Source organism: Ailuropoda melanoleuca, chromosome 7 (assembly GCF_002007445.2).
Source record: "Ailuropoda melanoleuca isolate Jingjing chromosome 7, ASM200744v2, whole genome shotgun sequence".
Taxonomy (NCBI): domain Eukaryota; kingdom Metazoa; phylum Chordata; class Mammalia; order Carnivora; family Ursidae; genus Ailuropoda; species Ailuropoda melanoleuca.
In genome coordinates, this window is record NC_048224.1 from 37,894,774 (window position 1) to 37,919,598 (window position 24,825).

A 24,825-nucleotide genomic window follows, 5' to 3' on the forward strand; every position below is an offset into this window, starting at 1 on the left:
TCATGGCTTTATTTACAAATCATATAGTTTTGTAAGAACCTTTTATTTACTAAAGGTCTTAGCCCTTTGACATAAATATTGCAAATATTTTGTCCCAGATGGGCACTTGCCTTTGAGTTGTATATTTCGTTGGTACTATAAAAACCACATTTTTAAGTTTTATGTAATGAAGTTATATAATGAAGGTTCATACTTTGTGGTTTCTTGCTCTGCTTTATGTTCTTAAAGTCCTTTCCCCTCCTAAAAGCAAATAATCACTGTGTTTTCTCATTTTTTCATTTTTTACATTTGCCTGAATCCATCTAGAAATTATTTTGGTAGATGGAAAATTCTATACTTTTAAACTGTAGAGGACCGCAACAACAGCAGAAATAAACCCTCTTTCATTATAGACAAGAGGGCACAACTTGGCTATATGATAATTCTGACATTAACAGTGCAAGAAAGAGGAGTACACATTTGATTCCTGCTAGAAAACCAATGGAGCCATGATAGACTTCTGTTCATAAAGGAGAAAAGCATCACTTTTTTAAGCCTGAAAAGTGTCCTTTTAAGCCTGAAAACACAGAATAACAGTCTGTGGTAAAGAAAGATGACACAAGTATGGTTTAAGAACAACTTACAGTTTATTAACAAAGTGGTAGATAGTTTATTTCATTTAAACTCCCCCCTGGGTCACTAAGGATATGGCTAATAAAGGGGAAAACTGTCAACACCCTTTATAATATTTGCTTGAGTCTTATTTTCAACTCAGATTTATATCATTTAAAACACAGAGAAAATGGTTTGGGGAGGGCAGTTTGGCCCTATTAAAGTGTTAAATGCTTAAATCCTTTGACTTAGCAGTCCTTCTGCTAGGAATTTACCCCATGGATATGGCCATAAAAATACATTTAAGATGTATGCAGAAAAAGATTCATTAGAGCCCTGTTTATAACAGCCTACAAAATACTGGGAGCCACGTAAATCATCTAGCAGCAGCCGCCGAGTATAATAAAGTAAATCTGAGCAGCAGTTACAAAGAATGAGGGGAGACCCCATATGCTGAGATAGAAAAATCCCTAAGATATATCCTTAAGAAAAAAGGAAGGTGGAAAGCTGGGAGCATATGTTATAATTTCTTTTATATAAAGAATTAAAGATCTCTATGGATACTAGGTTGGTATACCTGTGGGGTTTTTTTCTCTATTAGGATACATATAAAACCTAAATTAATGGGGGTGGGGTATAGGGAGACTCAGCTATTCATTTTATTTCTTTGTGTGTTGTTTGAATTTTCTCACCATGTACATTTATTAGTTTGATTTATATTTTTATTTTTATTTTTTAAAGATTTTATTTATTTATTTGAGAGAGAGACAGAGACCGAGATAGCGACAGAGATGTGAGCGAGAGCATGAGTGAGGAGGAGAGGGAGACTCCCCGCTGAGCAGGGAGCCTGGTGCGGTTCTTGATCCCACAACCCTGGGATCATGACCTGAGCTGAAAGCAGACCCTTAACCTACTGAGCTACCCAAGCACCCTATATTATGTTTTTAAATGCTCTATTTATCTGGGCTATTTATATTTCCTTCTTTGTACTTTTCTCATGGGTATAGGTAGACGTAGATACAGATACAGGGAGATGGTCACCAGATATTGACATCTAAAGAAAGAAACAAACAAAAACGTGATTGGCAAGAGTCAGAAAAGGTGTGTACGTCTCTGTTTAAAATGATGCTCATTTCTCGGAGTTGGCATTCCTTTGCTGTCAGAATGCCCCACATCGCGTTCACCTTCTATTTCTGTGCACACTGTTTTGTCTTGTATTTCCAACAACCACAGCTCTGTTCGGGTGCTCCCCAGCCCCGCTACTGTTCATGGGCTGCTGCTCTGAGACCTGCAAGCGGCCAGAGGGGAGAGCTGCTTCCCATGACATCCATGCAGGGTCCACCCCTGCCTCCAGCCAAGGGACATTTCCCACAGGTCTTGCACTTCTTCCCAAGATAGGACTGTCAATTTAGTGGATGCCTCTGCCCCTTACTCTTCCTGTCATCTAATTTTAGAGAGATATATTCTAATACCTAGACGCCCGGATTTAGAGTTTCTCCACTCATGAGCCTGACATTGTAAATTGAGAGCTTTCCCAGCTGCTGCCTCATTTTGCAACTGTCCTTCTCAGATGAAAAGTTCAAATGGAAGAGACTTATTTTGCATTGCTCTCCTTATGAAATCGTTCAATCCCCTGGATGTGTCTCCTGCAGGAATGGAAGTAAATGAATCTAGTGGTTCACCAGGAATTGCTGAAGGTTCCAGTCCAGCCTCAACCTATTTCTGTTTGGAATTGGGAAATGCTCACAGATTTTGTAAAAGGCTTCCTGTTTGGGGGGTTGGGGTGGTGGTGGAAAGATTTGACATCAAATGTTTTGCATCCTCCACCTCTCATTTTTTCTGTAAGATTTTGGCTCATGCGCACAAACGTGGCGAGGTCGTGCGTTCCAAGGGTCTTGTGTGGAGCTCTCTCAGCACTAAGCAAATGTTAGTAGTCAGAACACATCTCTGTTCACAGTAATGTGCTCAGGAGTCAGACAGTCTGGGCTTCAGCCCCTACTTGGCCACTGCCTAGCCCATGACCTTGGACATGTTTACTCACTCATGTTCAGTTTTGACTATTCTCATCCATCTGAAGGGGGATAGTGAAGCTACCTACTTGAAAGTGTTCTGAGGGCGCCCGGGTGGCTCAGTCGGTTAAGCGTCTGCCTTCAGCTCAGGTCATGATCCCGGGGTGCCGGGATCCAGCTCAGTGTTGGGTTCCCTGCTTAGTGGGGAGTCTCCCTCTTCCTCTCCTTTTGTCCCTCCACCCCCACTTATGCTCTCTCTCTGTGTCTCTTTCTCTCTCAAATAAATAAATAAAATCTTTACAAAAACAGAAAGTGTTCTGAGGATTAAATGAAAGACTGGAGGGATGCTGGCACATAGCAAGTAGTCAACAAACTTAATTACCATTATTATTGTTGTTTTTGTTGTTGATATTTTTACCACCACCAACATCCTTATTCTTAGGTTCAGCCAGTACAGATCTGAATTTTGGTTCCATGAGTAGATTGCAGTTGCCTAGGCAAAATCCTAAGCCAAAAACTTCATACCAGGTATAAAGGAAGCACCTTTACCTAGTGAGCTCTGCACTCAGTCAGGAGATGTGCTTTGTTCCATTTTGTGTTGTATCTCACATAGCACCTTAAGAGATTTACAGTTCCATATTTCATACTGGGTTCGAATTCTGTTTGACACTAGCCATCTGACCTCATCTCTCTATCTCCCTGTACCTCAGTTTTCTCCTCTGTAACCTGTGGGTAATTATTGTACCTTATCCAGCGGGTTATTGTGAAGGCTCCAAGTGTTAATATTTACCCGTCAGAACGGGGCCAAGCACACAGTAAGCACTCTGTAAACGTTTGCTAGTGGGACTTCATACATTAGGAAGGGTATGTCATTGTCTAGAATGTGAAACTGTTGTTCTCCTTAGTATTGTGGATTCTTAGAGATGGAGGAAGCTTACGGCGAACTGTTCCAACCTGTTCAGCTCACACATGGGGAATCAAAAGCCTAGGAACGTTAGACTCATCTATGTCACCCGGGGGTTAGGGGTCCAACCTGGACCCAAACCTGGATCTCCTGACTCCGAGTTCAGTGCTCATGTGGCTTCATGGTGGGATTAATACAATACTTTGAGAGTGATGATATATGGAGATTACGTTCTGTGGGTGAATTTAGTTATGTTATTTCTGGACTTTCTCAGAATTCTCTACCATTCCATCTGTATAGAAAGTGCGCAATTTTTTTCTTCACAGTGGACTTATCTATATGATACCGTAAAACAGATCCTACTTTCTCACAAGAGCTGTGTCAGACCACTCTTCTTTTTGGTTTCCAGAAAAGGATGTTAAAGGGAAGCACACCTAACAAAGAACTGAATGTTATGACCATTAAAGCAAAAATATAGCTGTATGGTTAAATAATTATTTAAGGGTAACACTGAGAGCAGATCTTAAAAATAGACTTAAGGTATTATCCATATGGAGTACAAAATATCTACAAAAGACTTTAAGCTAAAACTTTCCTGCGCTGTGTATTGGACTTGTCACTAATAGGCTGGCTATATTAACTGTTCAATTTTGCATCTAAACTCTGTATAATGTTTGTTAAGATTTTAGGTGTTCAAGTATCCTTTCAAAAATCCATAGGGAAGTTTGAACTAATCAGTGGCTTCTTTCCTATTTAAAATTCTTTCTCTTGACTTTGTAGTTTCGGCTGAAAGCAAAACAAAGCAGGCAGTTCCCTCTGTCACCAATAGATGACAAGTTCAAGGCCAAGTAATCAGTTGAATAAAAGGTAATTACCTAAATGGGAGTGCTGGTCCAAACTAAGCAACGGGAAGTGAAGAGAGTTGTAGAATTCTCTACGTCACAGGGCGATGCCCTAGGTTGAATGGGTGCACAGCTGAGCAGAGCAGTGTGGTTATAGGAAATGTCGTTTACTTGTCCTTTTGACCAAGCCTTTTGAGCTGACTCCAGATTCTGCTCCTTAGTTTTGTGGGATCAGAAAATCACGTAACAACGTGGCTTTCAATACACTGGTCAACCTAAATCTAAGTGCCACGTTACTCATTTTATGGCGGATGGACATTGCAGGGGGCTTAGCAAGTATTCTCTCTCCATTTAGCTAATGACTTGGGGAAGCGTGAATATAGTCAGAATCATGATTGATGCCCTTCAAGTCAGAGCCAGGAGAGAGAGTTTTGGTATCTGGTGGCATTGAGATCAGATAACTGATCTCTGGTAGGGGTACGTCCGCTGAGCAAACTCAGCATTCAGGTTAGCTGGACAGGCAGTTGGACGGAAGTGAGTGAGCACCTCCTCGATTGTTTTACACGTGATCACTCAGGTTCTCAGTTTTCAGACCGACCATCCTGCTTCTCTTTCCTCGGATATATAAATAACACTGGCTCCACAGCAGCATGAAACAGGTAATTATAATTCAACCACGACTGAGATGACATTCTGATTCCTTAATAGAAAAAGCTCACAGGGCCCCCATTTGCAAGTTGATTTTCCATAATTTAATTCTCACAATTACCTTACTAGTTAGCGTAACCTAGATAGACGCTGGCACCCTGGCAATTCCATTTCAGTTAGAAGACACATTCAAAGAAGCACGGTCTGAGGAAAAGTCCAGGAGTCTTACTGGAATCTTTGGAAGTGCATCAAAGAGGATTCATTTGATAAGCCACAATAAAATATCGCAAGATTCTCTCCTTCTGATCCTCTGGTCTTCATATCTCAGCTCCTTTTCTTTTTAAACGGGTGAACTTCAAGCTGTCCCCAAGCTATCTCAGTTCTTTTTTCTTCATTCCTTCCCTCCTTTTCTCCATCTGATTTTCCCCCCATCAACTATGTGCCCTGTTCCCTTTCCAAGTGCAAACTATTTAAAACAGTCTGGGTCTGCAGTTCATCGCTCTGCCCCTTTCTCTGATTCTGCATGGCAAAGCCTATGAACCAGCTGGCCCAGAGGCACTGAAAAACCTGTGTGACTCAGGGAAGGGACACACAATTCCCTTTGGCTCACAATGGGAGGCATCAAAGCAACTTTCTCTTTACCTAGCAATAGCTGGAGGAAAGACTGCAACATTTAAATTTTAGCATATTTTCTTTTTTTCCCCCCTCTCATCTAAATTCTGGCATCTGTTGAAGGCAATAGTGCTCTGAATAAGTAGGTCTTCTGGTTCCTTCCCACAAATGCATGCTGGGGCTCTAAGAATCTGCTCAAGTCAACGTGGGCCTCAGCAGAGGAAAGGGAACTCCCTATCTCTGCTCCTTACTGCCTTTCCTGCTCAGCCTCTTTCCCCTCTCTCACTGTTCCTCAGAGACTCATCTGGGATGCCTCCCCAGCCACCACCTTCCCTGGGTTGCAGCCCCGGCAGAGAAGAGAAGAGGGAGTCTGCCTCTAACTGCATAAGGGTGAACATAGGCTTCCTAGTGACTTCCCGTTATACTTACTAACCACCTTTGCCCAGAGTATGCTCCATTCCACGGGTGCTCCTTACCGTACTGAGAGCCTGCAATTTCATAATGTTGCAATACTTCCAGAAAATACTTGCCAGGAAAATATATAATTTACAGAAAGACAATGAAAGTGACTTGCTAGGCCTCCCAGATAGTAGAGGGATCTGGAAACCTTCCTAATGGATTGAGATCACTTCATTCCAGATGTCTCTTGAGTCACATTACCCCTGAATGGTTCGCTACTGTCAGCTCATTATACTTTCCCTGGAATTTCCCCTTACCCCAGCTTTTCTCCCCAGAATGAGCTTTCCATGATTCCTTCCCAGAGTTAGATTTTTCAACTCTGTTCTTATATGCATGGCAATAATCCATATGGGCTAATGTCTCCAACAGAAAGACCCTTCTGGTTCTATTGACTAATCGCTAATGTGTTTTCAATGATATATTTTACTGCCATTGAAATCATGAGTGCAAATTCATAATGCACTTGATTGAGGGATTTGTACAAACAAAACATGATCAGAGGGGAGCAAGTATCTCAGTCAGACATACTTGTCTATTACATGTCTTCGTGATGCAGTACTCTAAGCTTTGGAGATGCATCAGTCAAGATTTTTTTTTCAGATTTATTTATTTATTTGAGAGAAGGAGAGAAAGAGAGTGAGATGAGGGGAAGGGCAGAGGGAGAGAATCTCAGGCAGACTCCCTGCTGAGTGTGGACCCCCCCCCAATTCAAGGCTCAATCTTACGACCCATGAGATCATGCCCTGAGCCAAAATCATGAGTTGAACACTCAGCTGACTGAGCCACTCAGGTGCCCCTGCATCAGCCAAGATTTTTGTCCTCAAAGAGCATGTAGATTGATAAAGGGAGAAGATATGTAAATGGTTAAATGTGTAAATGCTAAAGTGTTCAAGGTGCCAATGCAGGAAGAGCCACAGCCTGTAAAGGGAGCAGAGAAAGAGGGAGTGATGAATTCTATTTGGAGGGAGCAGGAAAGGCTTCTGTACTTGTCACTCCTCTTTGAGTTGCAAGTGACAGAAACAACACTCAAACTAGCTTAAGCAAAAGGGAGAGGTATTAGCGTATATAATTTAGAAAGGCCAGGGTGTGGTTCCGGCTTCGTGCATAGCTAGATAGACCTGGCACCCATTAGTGTCATTAGGGTCTTCTTTCTCTGTCTTTCAGCTCTGCTTCTCTCCGCATGTTTGACCTTTCTCCAACATGGACGCATTTCGTCCATGTGGCTTGGGAAAACTGCCGCTCAGATGTGCATTTCCCAGCTTAACCTTAGGGAAAGGGAGCTTTTCTCTCCCAGTATTCATGTGTCTATCCCTAGAATAGGGTTTGGGTCATTTAGCCAGCCGTTGGCCCAACTGCTATTGCACTGAGATAAGGTAGAATGATTCGCCCAGCCTATGTCACATGCAAGTCCTTGTGGCAGGGATGAGCCTGGCTGCGTGGGACTAACTTATGACTGTCATACCCACCTGCTCCATTTACAGTGAAGGTAGGTGAATTCTCTGAAGGAAAGAAGGCTGGCAGATGGTTACTCTAGTTTCATTGATATTTAAACTGAATTGCCAAAGAGGAATCCTTTTAAAAAAAAAAAAAAGATTTTATTTATTTATTTAGAGAGCTCGAGTAGGGGGAAGGGCAGAGGGAATGGGAGAGAGAAAGAATCTAAAGCAGACTCAGTGCTGAGCGCGGGCCCGATGCACGGCTCAATCCCATGACCCTGAGATCATGACCCAAGCTGAAATCAAGATTTGGATGCATAACTGACTGAGCCACCCAGGTGCCCCAGTACTTTTTTTGTCAGATGAAGCAGTGAGGGAAAACTTATTATGTATCATTACAGGCAATGGAAACATTCTGGGATTTGAAGCAAGGGAGGGAGATACACTTCCATTTTAGAGAATCGGTCACTCTGGCAGCCGTGCAGAGAGACCTACTCAGAGCCAAGACTCAGAGGCAGGGAGAGTAGTAAGGATACTCCTGCAGTAATCCACATAGAAAATGTGTGTAACAGTTAAGTGCTATAGAGTGCTAAAGATACTAATATAGAATATTCTACATGTGCAGGTGGGGAGATAAAGGAGGGAATATTAAGGTAGTAATAAAGGTTGTATTCGGGTAGCAGAAGATGTGGAAAATGACAAACAGAAACAACAGGACTCGGTCTTTCGGGAAAGTGACGTGTCTAGAATAACTGCAGTTTCCTAGTGGAGTAGTGTCATCTGCTGAGACGAGGAACAGAAAGAGCAGATGTGAGGCTGCGGGAGAGGGATGGCCGAGATGATGCCAGCAAGTGCTAAGTTTGAGGGAATGGGTATGAACCGTTGGCTATCAGATGTGGGAATCTGGAGCTCGGAAGAGAGATCTAAGCTGAAAATATAGATGGGGAAGTTATCAACGTATAGTTCTATGCCGATGGGACTTAAGGGAATCATATCATCTAACTGTCTGGAGTGGGAAGAGAGTTAGTGGTTTTGCCTTCACCCAGGGAAGGAGAGGTCTGGGAAGCAGCAGGCGAGCAGGCGAGGAGCACAGCTCAGACCTCAACAGCCCAAGCAGGTGATACCAGGAACTTGCCAGACGTTGACTCATCATTGATTCTATACAGAGGCTGACTGCACATTGGACCTCTTTTGTTGCGTTTGTAGGGACTTCAGGACCTAAGCCCATCACTGTGGAAGGGGACTCAACTCATCAAAGATTCCTGTAACAGCCATTGTTGTACAAAGGGCCCTTGGGACAGGGCCAAGCCTGAGTCTGCAGCAGACAGAACACAGATGTGAACATGCTGATGCTGGTGCCTGGTTGTATATATTAACAACTGTTTGGTTTTGAGTCTTAGCCTAATAAGAAGTTTCCTCTGGGAAAATAAGAATACAGCACCAGTGGGAAAGTACTGCTTTCCTGCTGTTGCCCGTTCCTGCACCAGCGTGCTTTGGTCTGTGTGGCTGAAAGCCAAGACACTGCCTTGCCTGCCCCCCTGGATCCTACTAGTCCTGAGTCTCGTCCATTCTGGTTCTTGTATTTGTCCTTTCCTTTCCATTCTGATTGGAACAGCTCTAAACTAGGGTGGCTTGTCAGTTTCTCTGTCCCCACCGCACTGCAGCGTCCTCCTAAGACACTTCACCGTCTTTTCATCCGGAGGCCAGCGAACTCTGACTGCAGCCTGAATCTGGCCTGCTAACTCTGTTTGTAAATAAAGGGTTATTAGAACACAGCCGCATGCGGGGCGCCTGGGTGGCTCATTCAAATAGGTGTCTGCCTTCAGCTTGGGTTGTGGTCCTGAGATCAAGCCCTGCATCGGGCTCCTTGCTCAGCAGGGAGCCTTCTTCTCCCTCTCCCCCTGCTTGTGCTCTCTCTCTCTCAGATAAATAAAATCTTTAAAAAAAAAAAAAAAACCCACAGCCCACACTCACTCATTAATTGTCTAAGGCCATTTGCGCACTGCAATGACAGCTTTGAGTAGTTGCAACAGAAATTGTGTGTTCTACAAAACCTAAAATATTTACTGTCTGGACCTTTATAGAAAAAGCATCCCAACCACCATTCATCCATCCTACACACCAGTGCCAGATTAATGTTCCCAAAATGCCATTTTACCGTATCATTGTCAGGCAATATATCATTGCCTGTAGAATACAATCCAAACTTCTTGGCCTGGCATTCAAGGCCCTTGATAGTCTAGTCTTAGCCAATCTTTTGAATCACTCATCTCTATTCCAAAGAGCAAGCCCTACCCTTCAGAGAGATTTCCCTCCTCCCTATCCCTGGAGTGTGCAGGGACATTTCTACCCTTGTGCACACATTCTCTTTCCCTGGAATATGCTGTCCATTAATTTATATCTACCTAATTCCTATTCATTCTTTTTTTTTTTTAAAGATTTTATTTATTTGACAAAGAGCGAGCATAAGCAGGAGGAGATGCAGAGGGAGAGGGAGAAGCAGGCTCCCCACTGAGCAGGGAACCTGATCCAGGGCTCTATCCCAGGACTCTAGGATCACGACCTGAGCCGAAGGCAGACGCTTAACTGACTGAGCCACCCAGGCGCCCCACATTCCCACCCATTCTTAATGAACTGACTTAAAACCTGCATCTGTCATGATCATGTCTGTTCACAGGGACCACCTGGGAGTCTACTGCTTGGGCGTATAAAGGTTAGCTGCCTGTACCATCAGTAATATTTGTTCTATACAAGCCACAGTCACTCATATCATCGTGGCCATCTCTAGAGGGAGGATTTTCTATATAAACAAAGAGGGAAACAAAGAGTTGGGAAAGCCTAGGTTTGCAAGTGACCAGACATGTAATTAGAACTCTGGCTTAGCGCATTCAGATTTCTATAACAAAATACCATCACCTGAGTGCATTATCTACAACAGGAATTGGTTTCCCACAGTTCTGGAGGCTGGGAAGCCCCAGATCCAGGCACTGGCAAATTCCGTGTCTGGTGGGGACCTGCTTCCTGGTTAAGAGACAACTGTCTTTTCACTGTGTCCTCACATGGCAGAAAGGGCAGAAGAGTTATCGGGGGTTTCTCATATAAGGGCACTAGTCCCATTCAGGAGGGCTCCACTCTCATCACCACATCACCTCCCAAAGGTCCCCACCTCCTAATTACTGTCACTTTGGGGATTAGGTTTCAACATATGGATTTAGGGGGAGGACACAAGCATTCCGTCCATAAAACACGTAGCACACAGCTCACATGCATGAAAGTATGGTGTCTCTGCATCTTGTGTCCGTGGCATGCTGTAGCTTGCCTCTGGGTTTAAATTTGGACAGCTGCATATCTTGACAGCCAGTGGGAGTGAACGATAAACCCCAATGAGCCTGCTGTCAAGGAGCTGGGGTAGCCAGGATGTCGAGATGGTGGCTGGTTCCGGAGGTCCTTGCTTTATCATGTGGGCCTCTGAGGCACTGGGTACGGGGGCTTTTCCCGTTAGGCCTCACTTTCCTATCCACTGTCATATATTATATGTCCTTGCACATACTCTGGGATTAAGCAGCATCCATAATGCGCCACTGATCGGAGTCCTTTGGTAAATGGTAAGTTCTCGGGCCTCCCTTTGACAGGGAGTTTATATGCCTGACTTGGATATCAAGTCTCCCAGCGGCTTGAGATTATAAACTAATATTTCTTACAAGTCTGTGCGTTGCACAAGGAACTTGGTTGTAACACAAATCATTGCTGTGTTGACTTGAATAGCAGTGGCGTCAGCACATCCCCAGAAACATAGCAGCTCCTTAAAATACAGTCTTCTGTTAACACAGAGCCCAGCAGCCAGCCTTCCACATTACTGTCTTCTCCAGGGTTTGGCTGTCGTATTGTCAAATGCCACTCTGTCTGTCTAGCAAGTTTCTCCCTGCATGTGTGAGTAAAGGAAAATAATCCAGTGCCGTAAATGTCTCAGCAGACCTCCCCACTGTGCACTTTGGAAACAAAACGTGGAACAAGTAACCTGTCATTAAGGACAGGCCTTTCTGTTCTTAAATCAGTCACATTTATATGATGTCTGTTGCCTGCATTTGAGAAGTGTGGAGAAGAAAAGCATTAGGTGTGCACTCCGGTGGAAAGGGCATGCTCTGAATACAGGGGAGTTACCTCCCTTTAGAGCCAGTGTGTAGGCATTGCCTAGAAGTAAACATGTGGCAATAAGTATAAGAACAAATAACATTTATTGAGCATTTACTACGTGGCAGACCGTTGTTCCAAATCTTTCACATTATCATTGAATCCACGCCCCAACCTTATGGTTTAGGTACAATTATGATCTCCTCTGTATGTGAGAGAGGGCTTGGACTCAGGGAGGTAAAAGAACTTGCCAGAGGTCACACAGGTAGCAAATGGCAGAGCTGGGCATTGGATCCAGGCAGACCAACTTCAGGTTTCATATTTAACGTAAGCTCGGGGAGCCCCACCCATATGCAGTGCTCCCCCCACCCTGAGGCTAGTTTCAGCAAAGACCACCCATCTAATTTGCATCGTTTGTGATGTCCAACGGGATGATTTGTCCTACGAAATTGGAAATTATGTTGGATTACTTGTGTATGTGATTTCGGTAAGAGAAAGCTGACCCTAGAATCCCCACTGTTTCATTCTGTCATACTTGCAGTTTAGAACAACCTCTATCTTTTCAATTGAGACATTTTTATTCTTTGTCTCCAAATTAACACTGCATAGAACATGACTCTGTGAGTGTGTGCGTGCGTGTGTGTGTGTGTGTGTGTGTGTGTGTGGATACCGCCTTTTCTTCTGGATTAAATTGCTGCAGCCCGGCTGACTGAGGAGACTCTCCCACTCACCGAGCCCACAGCAGGCATGTTAGGAGAAAGCCGCTGGAGGCGGAGGGCAGGTGACACTGCGTGTGTGCCCAGCATCTCTGCGAGTGTCTCTCCAGATGTGTGCTGCTGCTGCTGTTGCCGCTGCTTCCGGCCTTAAAATTCCTGGAGCCAACACCCACCTACTCTTACAGCCTCTCTCTTTATTTTCCAGGAAAAAAGAAAGAGGCAGACTGAAATAGAAGGCAAGCGACAGGAGCTTGACGAGCAGATACTTCTGCTGCAGCATTCCAAGGTAAGTGGCCGATCCCACGAACCTGTTCCATTATTAGACATGCAGATCACACTCCAGAGAGCCGGGCAGAGACTGCCCTGGCGTGAAGGCACCGCCGCCGACTGCACCAGCCCTGTCTCGTTCCTTCGGGAAACCATCTCTTGGCTTTTCTTGTGCATTTCTCCAATTCAGGGCATTGTTACAGCATTCCAGTTTCTGCGAGCATGAGGAGATTAGAGTGTGCGTGTGGACGGGTTTGGGGGCTGGTGTGTGCATGTGAAATGTGGTGGTTATATATAGCAACTGGAGGAGAATTTCCACATGGTGGGTGAGGCAGCGTTCCGGAGCTGCATCCCCAGTGTGCGAGGTGCTCTGTGTGTGTTTGTCCGGAGGCTCCAAAGGATACGTTGAACATACAGCTCTTTTATAGCTTAAAAATCTTCATATTTTCTTTCCTGGTATGGAGAAAAGAGAGATAAAAGCACTGTGATCTGATAAAAAAGCAACCCTGTGTATTTCCGATGATTCATTCGTTTTATTTCTACTTTCACAATTTTGGAAGTGTTCTCTTAGAACGAGCAGTTGGTCAAAAGATGGCATTGAAATGATTTGACTTGCTTGGGTCTCCATTGCACAGCGGGGGAGGGGGGAGAGAGAGAGAGTGAGAGAGAGGGAGAGAGAGATGTTTCATTATTTATTTTTCAAAACATAGGGCACTTAAGCATCATAATTGATTACAGCCTATGAGAAGCTCTGTCACTGTCACAGGACGCCACGGGCTATCGAATGTGGCTTTTTGCAGGCTTTTATATCGTGAACACGTTCCAATGGCCAGCTGGGAGTTGCTACATGCCTTCTCCTGCTCTGGGCTTTTTCAGGAAAACCTTCTGCTCAACTCAAGTTGCTGTGACATTCATGTACAGATGTGCATTGCTCAGAGGGCGGGTGGGGAAGGTGGGGCTGACTTTCAGGGTGATGCTCCGTATAGATAGTTTAGATTCTTTGAAACAAGATGAGTCTTTATGATTGTCTTTCCCATTCTTCGCTAGAAGATAGGGCCGTGCTAAATGAATCCTTAAGATGAGAATTGTCAGCAAGCTGATTTCAAATAGCAGCATGACCTAAATCTGCTTCGCTAAATCTGCTTCGCGTATTTATCAGTTTACTATCAACTTTAACCAGAGAAATGTTTTTAAAAGGAAGAAGAGCAGCATGTTACTGAGAATATTGCCCATTTATCTTCGCTTTTGTAAAACCGTTTATGGACCTTTCTTTGTAGGAGCTTACAATATATCCCGTATGCTGTTACTCCCTCCTTACGACATTCCTGAGGAAGCATTGAGGGCAAAAGTTAGTATTTTCTTCCTACAGAGAGGGGGACTTAAAAACACTTAATAGAACCAAGTGAATTCTTCAAGGTCAATCCGGACAGAGCTGGGACTCTGGCTCAGTGTACAGCCAACTCACTCCTTACAAGAGACCAAAATGTACTAATACCTCGGTGAATTCTTGGTTTAAGGTGGATTTTGTATTTGTTTGTTTTTTATGAAGGGGACTGAAAAAAATGAGAGGCTGTTTTGACTAGACAGCCCCTCTCCCCTTTAAGCTCAGCTTTGCTTTTGCATTCTTTGAATCAAAAGTCAGGCAATAAACATGTCAGAAGATTAAGTTTCTTTTATCCCCCTTCTTATCATTCTGGATGCCAGATAAGATACCAAGGACCCATTCATTGCTGATGTCCAGCACAGTATCCATCTCTGTATCCATTCATCCTTGTATCCAGCCATACTTCCATGTATCCAGCCATCCAATCAATAGAAATACAGTAAAAAGGACTTAGTGTTGCACATATAAGCAGTGAGACTCCTTCAGAGACTTGGAAACAAGGGAATCAGATAGTTCTTTATGGTTATCCTGGTAAAATTCTCACATTGTTGATGAAATTGGCTATCTAAGGGAACACCCAGCCCTTTCACCTAAGAAACCTTCCACTAACCTGGAGAGAAAGGACTGGAAGTGATGGCAGTTTAATAAGTGGAGAACAATGGGTTGTAATTTTCTCTCTCTGGGGAAGGCCCATGTGGACAGAATGAGGGTGGACCAGTAGCCTTGAACAATGAAAACAAAAACAAAAACAACCCCAGCGGTCCCAAAGGTGGTTTACCCAGACTTCCCTGGAGAAACTCCAGCTCTGTCGGTACCAAGTTTCTATGCTCTGGTGAGGTGGGGTCTGAGGTAGGCGAGGAGTGTCATCAGGCCTCACCTCGGCTCAGGTGAAACTTCTCTCCTGACTCTGCCTCTCTTTGTTCTGAGTCCATCATTCCCAAAATAACTGAGTTATTTTGGTGGTGCCTGACTGGGAGATCAGGTAGAACCAGTAGAACTGGTTCTACTTTCAATCAGTTAGCTGTTGACTGAACTCGAATAGCGTGAGTCATCTTCCTTGTGATCATTCAGTTTTGAGCTTGGCAGCCTCGCCCCTGGATGGTAGTAAATTCATTGAGGTTATGGTTCCTCTGTGAGCCTCTTGCTAGAGACTCAGCCAGCTTTGTCCTGGCAGCCTGGCAGCCTTGTCATCCACTTGTCCATCCCCGGTAATAGTCATGGTTTTTGAGTGCCTAATGCATGCCTGGCACTCTAAATACATCCCCTCAATAATGGCCACAAAATTCCTCGATGACTTAAGTGGCCACATTCCCTGTCTCACAGGTGAGAAAACAAACTCATGAGGTGAAGTCATTTGCCCAAGAACATAGAGACTATAAGTGAGGGATCCCTGGTTCAACCCTAGGGCTTGTCTGCCTCCAAAACCAAGCCTTCTCCAGGACACTCTTTTCTTCAAATGAAATGTTCCATTTTGAATAATTTGTCTACAGAGAGGCTGGTTACCATCTTCATTGTCTCTTAAAGTTATACTTCCATGGACTCCAGAAAATTTAGAACATGTGGAGACATTATGGATTATTGGCAGTTCCTTGAAGTAGAAAATATTAAGAAATATGCCAACAATGTTTATTTCACTAATTTATAAATTCTGGGATGCTCCCTAAAAAAATAATGTATGCTTAGTGCAAAGTTAAATCGACAAGCATTAGAATTAGATTTCGTATTTATTAAGATACAGTTCTCATCATCAAATAGTCTATGGACACTTATTCTCATGCAATGAGGTATGAATTATTTAGATACATTTACTGGTCTCTTGGCAAAGCAAATAAATAGAATGCAAGACAATCGTTTTGATGCTTATTTGATTAATATTCTTGGTAATTGTGATATTTAGGATTATGCAGTGAGCAATGCCACAAAATGGAATATTGTTACTTTATATATTGACAATAAACAAATTCTGCAATGCAATGAAAGACCCAAGTACTGAAAGAGCTGCTATACTCCAGTGATTAGGAAACCTTCAAGTACTTTGAAGTCCTCACCAAATTAAACTCAGATTTCTTTTTACAAGATACTTAGCTATATTTAGTATCTAATATTTATGATGTAAGAATTTCTAAGAAGTACTCACATATGGGACCAGTAAGCAATTTTAATAGCTGAATAATTTTTGTTGATTATAAGAGAAAGGAATGCACGATCCTTGCAAAAGCAAAATTTTAAAGTACAGGAAAATATAAAGAAAAAAACACATATCAACTGTATATTGGTCACCCAGATATAACTCACACAGAGGTATACTCTTCTATGCTTTTTCTCTAGGATATTTTTATAGATTAAGCTGTGTGACCCTTGTTCACAGGCATCATCAGCTGGTGATTAAAATGAGATGGTATTAACATTCAGGTCCAAAATACATTCACCTTTACCTCTTTTTTTTATTTTGTTATATGGGCTCTTTTAAATTCTCATAAAAGGGGCGCCTGGGTGGCTCAGTTGGTTAAGCATCTGCCTTCGGCTCAGGTCATGATTGCAGCATCCTGAGATCAAGTCCTGGGTTCAACCCCATGTCAGGCTCCCTGCTCAGCGGGGAATCTACTTCTCCTTCTCCCTCTACCCGCACCACCCACGCCCCGGTTTGAGCTCTCTCAAATACATAATAAATAAATAAATAAATAAATAAATAAATAAATAAATAAGTAAGTAAGTAAATTCTCACACAAAACTTTGTAATTTTTTTGACATCACATCTAACATTCTTTTGCCTTATGATTTCTGACTTTGATGTGGTTCTTGCAAAGAACATCTCAAACACTTACTTAGGATGTTTCTTGTCCTTCAATAGTTTTAACCCATCTAGAATTTATTTTTCTCTATGAAATAAGGTAGGAATGACTCTACTTTTTACGGATGGTGAGCCAGTTGCCTCCACATGATTTATTGATTAATTCCTTCTTTTCCTCACTGACGTAAATGTCTTCTTTATCATATACATATTTCTCCCTTATACTCAAGTCCACCATTTATGGATTCTTCTTAGTCCATGAATCTGCCACTCTTATGGTAATACCATCCTCATTGAACCCCTCTAGCTTTTTAATGTATTATAAGGATTAATAATATGTCATAAGGCAAGAGCCATCATTATTCTTCTATTGAAAAATTGTCTTGGCTTTGTATTCCATGGAAACAATTATTTATTTTTATTGTTTTTACTATGTGACTTGTGATAATATGAGTTTTAAAAATAAATCAACTCTTCTATTATACCAGACAGACAAAATTTAATATTCCCTTTGTGCTCTTGGTTGAATTACCAGAGATTTGTCTGTTTTATTGGTCAGTCCAAGGTCCCAGCAAGAGTAGGCATGCGGTAGGATTGCCACATGAATCCCTTTGGAACTGTCACATTTATAAAGATTTGTATGACAGAGGCAGCACTGTCAGAATCAAATTGCTAATATCATCTCTTCAATACAAAAGCTGCCTTTGAATTATTTATTTATGAGCAGGGAACCCTGACTAGACTTTTTTTTTTCTAGTCCAAGTTATGAAAATTGTCATTATATTTTAAAAACCACAGCCTTTTCTTTCAAGAAGCATGAATGAAAACAAATCAAAGACTGAATTGTGACCCTGCATGCTATTTATTGTCAACCCACCAAGGTCATTTGTTGCATAGCCTGAAGGTACCAGGGGTCTTACTGCAAACATGTTGTGTCTCTCAGTATTGTGAACCTTTAGCACTAATTTTAGACCTTTCTTGATTATCAGTATGTGTGAAAGGCCAATTTCAAATTTTAAAATATTGAATAGACAAGCAGGGTACACAGTGTAAGAGAACTTTCCATCTCACCCTTTTTCCCATCACATCTCCACTGCCCCTGGAAACAGAGCTGGGGTAAAAGTTAGACCTTGGTTTCTTCTATCAGAAGTCTCGGTTTGGCTTCTGCGTGGACTAAAATCATGTAACAAAAAGTCAATACCAAATCAAGATCTTACAGGGAGTCGATGGGGGGGAAGGGATGTGTCCCAGGGCAGGAAAAGGAGAACAGAGAGAGGACACAGATGATCAAAAACACATCACAGCTACTGGCACACATTGTGTTTAAGTCATTTTCTATTAGAAGGTTGAATTTTGCCAGATTCCCAACATCGTCCCCCAACACAGCCAGGGTTGGCTTTAGCCAGATTACAGATGAATGCAAGATTTGGAGGAAAGAGTAAACTCATAAAAGTGTAAGAAGAAATCACAGGTAAATATTTTCATAGTCTTAGAACGGGGCAGCCCCATCTAATTATTACAGCAAACCCTGAATTATAAACTAAAAAGATTGGTGGATATGACTTTATAAAAATTACAAACAATCAGAAAAAAAAAATTGGAGACTGACTAGTCCCGACTTCTCTCCACTGCCCATTCCCCACCCCCCGCCACCCAGACACTACTCATTGCTTACCTGGATCACCTGGAAAATTTGGTTAACATCAGGTATCTAATCTGTAGATTGAAAAAGTTGGATTAATCATGTTGCACTCTTTAAATATTTACAATTTTATTTGTCAGTTGTACTTCAGGAAAGCTGGGGGAAAAGCTTTGGTTAGATCCCTAAGTAGAAAAGTCTAAGATTAATAGTTAAATATTAATAGTCTAAGATTTCATATTTGCTAAACACAGTGCTTGTACATGGTTTTTCGATCATTCGTTCATTCCATGGGTATTTATCATCATGAACTATCACCAATAGCCTTGCACGTCAGCCACTGTGGACGAATAGGAGCTAGGGCACTTGGCTGTGGGAACTCAGGGGTGAATGGGAGACGAGCCCGCCATCGGAGAAGCTGGAGAGGGCTTATCCGGGTCAGGGGGTAGGTCAGTGGTGCCTGATGGTTTTGTAAACCCTATCTGAGAAAAAGAGGGCTCTTGGGGATCTTGGCGTGCACCATGTATTTGACTTCAAATCTCAGAGCCGCACCTTACCAAACATGTGCCCATGGTCACTGACTTAATATGAACACCTGCCTCGTGGGATTTTTGTGAAAGTTTAATGAATTTATATAAAGCACTTACAACAGCAGGAGTGATAAGAATTATCGTCATCGTCGTCACCCGATACCATGGCTTCAGATATCATTTATGTATCCATGACTCCCAAATTGATGTGTCCAGCTCCAGGGGCCCCTGAACTCCAGACTCTCGTATTCAGCTGTTTTCCCAACATGGCCACTTAGATGGGCGTCACTTCCCTTTATAAGCCTCTCAAGCTTAACCTGCCCTAAATGCAAGTTTTGGTTTTCTGCTCTTCTAGCCCTTGTTCTTCGTCTGGTCTTTCCGGTCTCCAGGTGGGGATACCGCCATCCACCCCTTTGCTCAAACCAAATATCTGTGTCACCTTTAATCTCATCCTTTCCCTCATGCTCCGCATCTAATCTGTCAGCAAGTCATGTTGACTCTACCTCTGAAATTCACCCCGTGCCTTCCATTTCTTCTGCTGCTTCTCCGCTTCAAGCTAACATGCTGTGTCACCTGTTGATATGACAGGGTCCAATCACTTAGACTTTGTAATCCTGTCCCTTCCACACTGTTCTCTTCCTACGGTGCTTAGGACAAATACCAGACTCCTTAGCAAGTCTGCTGTACCCTACCTAATCTGGCCTCTGCGTTCCTCTCCATCTCCAGCTTGTTCTACCCTCCCCTCCCCACCCCTCACTCACTGTGGTCCAGCCACTTGGGCATTCTGTCCGGTCCACAAACATGCTGAGCTCTGTCCCACATCTGGGCTATTACATTTGCCAGTCTCTCCCCCTGCAATTCCCTTCCTTGGATCTCAGATCTCAGCTCAAATGTTCAAGTACTCACAGGGACTTTTCCCACCCGAAGTGTCCCCCATCCGTCCCTGTTTGTCCTATGGTCCTGCCTACCTCCTGCCATGCGTGTTATCACCATCTGAAATTATCTTGCATTCTTGTTTACTGGGACAAAAGCTCAGTGATCCTGGGCACTTGCCTGTCTTCCAGAGCGGTGTCTTCAGGACCTGGCAGAGTGTCTGACATGTAAGGGAAGGGATGGGGACACCCCTGCTCCCGAGATGGGAATGCAGGAGGAGAGATGGTTGTGTGGGAGAAGGATGAGCTCCTTTTCGGATCGGTGTTTAGCTAGCCAGTGAGAACGCTTGTGCATGCTCCAGGCTTTTGGATAGCCACAGCTTCTCACGCAGGGCTTCTTACTCAAATTGTGGACCTCGGACCAGCAGCATCGACGACAGCATCACGTGGGAGCTTATTAAAATTCAGATTCCTAGGCCTTATCCCAAACTTGGAGAATCAACATCTCTGGAGGTGGGAATCTGTGCTTCCGCAAGCTCTCCTGGAAGCCTTACCCATTCTTCCTTTGTCTTGACTTCATAGTTGCATGCACTTGACAAAGGTGAAATTTGACAGTTCTTCACACATTTTTTTTTTTTAGTATATGCTGTTTGGACATAAAAAAAGAAAAGTTTTTATTTTTAGTGTTCACTTCTGCCGTGCTCTGCTTGTCACTTAATTCTAAAGCACTAAGGCAGCCAATAAAGACCAGAACAGCAGAGAGAAACTGGTGCTTTCGATGGGCGCGTGTGATCGGCATGCACAAGTGCGTTATATTCCAAGGCCGTAACACCACCGACCCTCAGAGACAAGGGGAGGGGATCTGGCGGAGGCCAAGGGAACCGCTGGTGGTAAGCATATTTGAATTGGTGGTTTGCCCTAGCAGCATTACTTTGGGGCCAAGTGAAAAAATCAGTTTTGCTTTTTTGTTTTCGTAATGTCCAGACACTTTTGTGAAACAGACCTGAGACCAGGCCTGCTGTCTTGTTCTGTTAGAATCTGTCTTCTGGGCACCAGCTGTTGGGGATGTTTTGGTGACATCACTGCCTTATCCACATGTGAGGGCACATGTGCTTTCGGTGTTCACAGTCACCAGGTTGCTTTTGTCAGAAGTACCGATGGACAGCTAGGGCTAAACCAGCCAGCAATGAGCGGTTAGACCCTTTCCTTGGTGGCAGGAAGCACAGTGTGAAGAAGAGCAGAGAGAACATCCCCAGGAGCAGCCACTGTGTCCTATTTCAAGAAGCCTGGCTGCAGAGCATCCCTGCTGGGGCAGAGAAAGCGAGGTCTGTCCATGGCTGCCATTCCAGAAGAGTCCACACACCAAGGCAAAGTTGCTAATAGATCTGTCCCCCAATAATCCTAAAAGGGTTTTTACCTTCTATGGGTTGAACTAGGTGAGTATCAAACATTTCAGCTCAGGGAGCACTGTGAATGAAAGTGTGATACCCCCCCTCCTGAGTAGTTAGAGTGACAGAAATTTGAGATTTTTCCAGTTTGCCCATTTACTCATTCGTTCCCTGCAACTGGGCTGGGTGTGGCAATGGGATGCCAAGGGGAATAAAGAACAGTCCCAGCCTTTGAGGTGCTGGGAGTCTAGAGGGGAGAGATACAGAAAGGAATGGAGGGCAGTGTGAGAGTGCACTGGAGGATGTTCTCTTAGAGGAGACAGACCAGAGAGCCATGGGTCCTGCCAGCAGGAGCAGGGGAAGGCTTCTCAGGGGACATCTTACCTGCTCTTTCTCAGATGAAGGCAGGAGAGGCCAGGGGAACAGCATGAACAACAAGAATGAACATTTCTCTAGTACTAAGTATGGGCTCAGCGCTTTTAGCGTATGAACTCATTTAATCCTCATGACGAGCCTGAAGTGGGCTCTGTCATCGTGTCCATTTTACAGATGAGAAAACTGAGGTTTGATGAGTCTGATGAGACTGTCTAAGATCACACAGCTAGTAAGTGGGAGACCCGATCCAGAATTCAGGCTGTTAACCACTGTTCACACAGCTTCTCACATACGTGAGCATATTATCTGGGGAATTTTGAGTGGAGGACAGTGGTTTTGAATTTTTTTTTTCTGTAGCCCACTTAGGAAGAGAAACCAGTTTAACCCATTCATCCCCATTTTCCAGTGAAAGAAACATCTCCATGACAAAGCTTTGGAGAATGTAGTAGTTTGCTAGGGCAGCTGTAACAAAGACCACAGACTGAGTGGCTTAAACACCAGAAATTATATTCTCATCATTCTAGCGGCTAGAAGTCCAAGATCAAGGCATCGGTAGTGTTAACTTCTTCTAATGATCTCTTCTTGGCTTGTAGATAGCTGTCTTCCTCTGGTGTCTACGTGGTCTTCTTTCTGTGCACGTCTGTGTCCTAATCTCCACTTCTTATAAGGACACCATTCATACTGGATTAGAGCCCATTCCAATGACTTCATATAACCTTCAAGACCCTATTTCCAAACATAGTCACATTATGAGGTGGGGGGGTTAGGACTTCAACATATGAATTGGTGGGGGATGGGGGCCATGATTTAGCCCATAAGAAAGAGCAACCAATGTAAACAAATTGTACTGTGAGCTTTTACACATGGTTTTATATTATTAAACAATGCCCTAGACACTTTTAAAGTACTTTTTCCCCTCTGTCGTTGGTGGTAGTCATAAATACATTTACAGGCACCATGTTACTAATGATGTATACCTGTTTAAGTCTATTGGGGTAAGGGTGACTCCTGTGTACAATCGCTTTAGCATACAGTTGGAATAACTTACATATGAACAAACTCATGTGTTTAATGAATGGAAAGCTACAGGTCAAGTGCTATAAATATGCTTCTCTATATACTATGAGAGTAACCAAACAGTGATTTATAATTAAAAGGCAAGAATAACACCAGTGAAAACTATGGCTACTTGGACACTACACCCATGCATTGCTAACAAAAAGTCCATTCAGAAGTGTAGGGATCCTAGGGGTGCCTGGGTGGCTCAGTCGTTAGGCGTCTGCCTTCAGCTAGGGGCGTGATCCCAGGGTCCTGGGATTGAGCCCTGCATTGGGCTCGCTGCTCCGCTGGGAAGCCTGCTTCTTCCTCTCACACTCCCCCTGCTTGTGTTCCCTCTCTCGCTGGCTGTCTCTCTCTCCGTCAAATAAATAAATAAATAAATAAATAAATAAATAAATAAATAATCTTAAAAAAAAAAAAGAAATATAGGGATTCTAGCCATTGGAACTTGCTCCTGTGTATCCAGCAGGGGCTTCATAACCCTGTGTAGCTGCTGGATTTCTCAATAGAATGGTGAATCAGAACTGTTAATGAATTCTTACTATTACTAAATGTTGGTAATTCTTTGTAACTCATTTTATAGCTTCATCATAAGTAGCTCTTATTTCTTAATCTCAAGAAAAATGTGAGCCTCTGGAATTGTCTACGTTTTGCTTCTAAGAGCTGTAGAAAGGGAGCTGAAGTGAGTACGAATTCTGTGTCCACGATATTAGAGATACCCCACTCTCTCATCTCTGTACATCATATTTAATTGGCTCCAAGCCATGTATCACCTGGGCTCTTAGTCATTTTAAGGGTTCCCTTTCTTTTACCTTGCTCAACCTGCCTGATGAGGTCAAACCAGATTCTGATGGAGAGGATGCCAGGAGCCAGGGATCCCAGTGCTTACCCTGTGCTTACTCTATGTTGACTGGCTTCATAGCCATTATAGGACCAGGGAAAAACTGGTCACGTGCCCTGCTTCTGGCAGACTCAGTGGTGTACCCTTACAGCGCTCCATTCCCAGGACCACTGACCTGCCCAGGGGACGCTCAGCCACGATGCCCAGGCCCAGCCTCGGCAAACATCTAATAACCACCATCTGCCATCTAGGGACCATGTAATGAAAACCCAAATCAAAAATCCTCTCCCACGCCTTCCTCACCTGGCTCTTTGTTTTAGGGAGTTTCAGCATGCCTTTCTTTTGAGCTGTTTTCATTTTCCTTGGCAAAGCAGTAATGGCTCCCTCCCAGCCATTGACCAGAGAAACTCAAAACCTTTTTATTTCGGGGCACCTGGGTGGCTCAGTCAGTTAAGCGTCCAACACTTGATCTCAGCTCAGGTCTTGATCTCATGTTGGGCTCCACACAAGCCTACTAAAAAAAAAAAACAACAACAATTTTTTTATTTCACTCCACGGTATATTAGTACACTGGTGCAAATGGAGTACATGATTTTAATACCATTTGGAGACCACTGCTGAGGATGATTGGGAATCATTAAAAAGCTTCTAAGAAGAAGCATGACATAATCTTTTTTTAAAAAAACACTTTAAGATGGACTGGATATCGGGTGATCTTAAGAAATCATATAACGGAATTGCAGTTGCACAGCAAAATGTCCTTACGTTTTAGAGATTCGTACTGAAATACTTACGGCTGAAATGTCATGATGTTTGTTGTTTCCTTTAAAATGCTTTGGTGAAAAATATATGGGAAATCTGGCAAACTGTTTAACATTGTAAAGCTAGATGAGTTACACTGGCATTCGTTATACGGTTTCCTCTGTTTTTCTGTATGTTTTCAAAAGCTTTTTATAGTAGAAAATGCCAAAATAAATCCCTCTGGTGGCTCTCTAGGGTTTGGGCCCGAGGGAAGCAAGAGCCAAGTTAGTGAGGAGGCAAAGGCAGTAATTGAGGTGACCACTGCTGAGGGCGGCGCTAAAACCGAGGCACCGCGACACAGAGAAGGCTGTGGAAGGAAAGGTATCATCCAGTCTGTTCTCTTCCCTCATTCCCACAGTCCAAAGTGCTTCGCGAAAAATGGCTGCTGCAGGGTATCCCCGCCGGAACTGCCGAAGAGGAGGAAGCCAGGAGGCGGCAGTCTGAGGAGGATGAGTTCAGAGTCAAACAACTGGAAGATAACATCCAGAGGTAGGTGGTTCCCAGCGCCGGACCACCCCCCTACCCCCTTC

General features: G+C 43.4%; 1 protein-coding gene across 1 annotated transcript in view; it reads left to right on the plus strand.

The window, feature by feature from the left end:
* Positions 1-24,818, plus strand: part of LOC117802999 — a 319,752-nt gene extending 294,934 nt beyond the window's left edge. Inside the window, exons 5-6 of the mRNA XM_034664243.1 lie at positions 12,554-12,634; positions 24,654-24,818. Of these exons, the coding sequence (XP_034520134.1) occupies positions 12,554-12,634; positions 24,654-24,788 (216 nt within the window). The 3' untranslated portion in view covers positions 24,789-24,818. The remainder of the gene's footprint in view (positions 1-12,553; positions 12,635-24,653) is intronic.
* Positions 24,819-24,825: the final 7 nt, after the last annotated feature.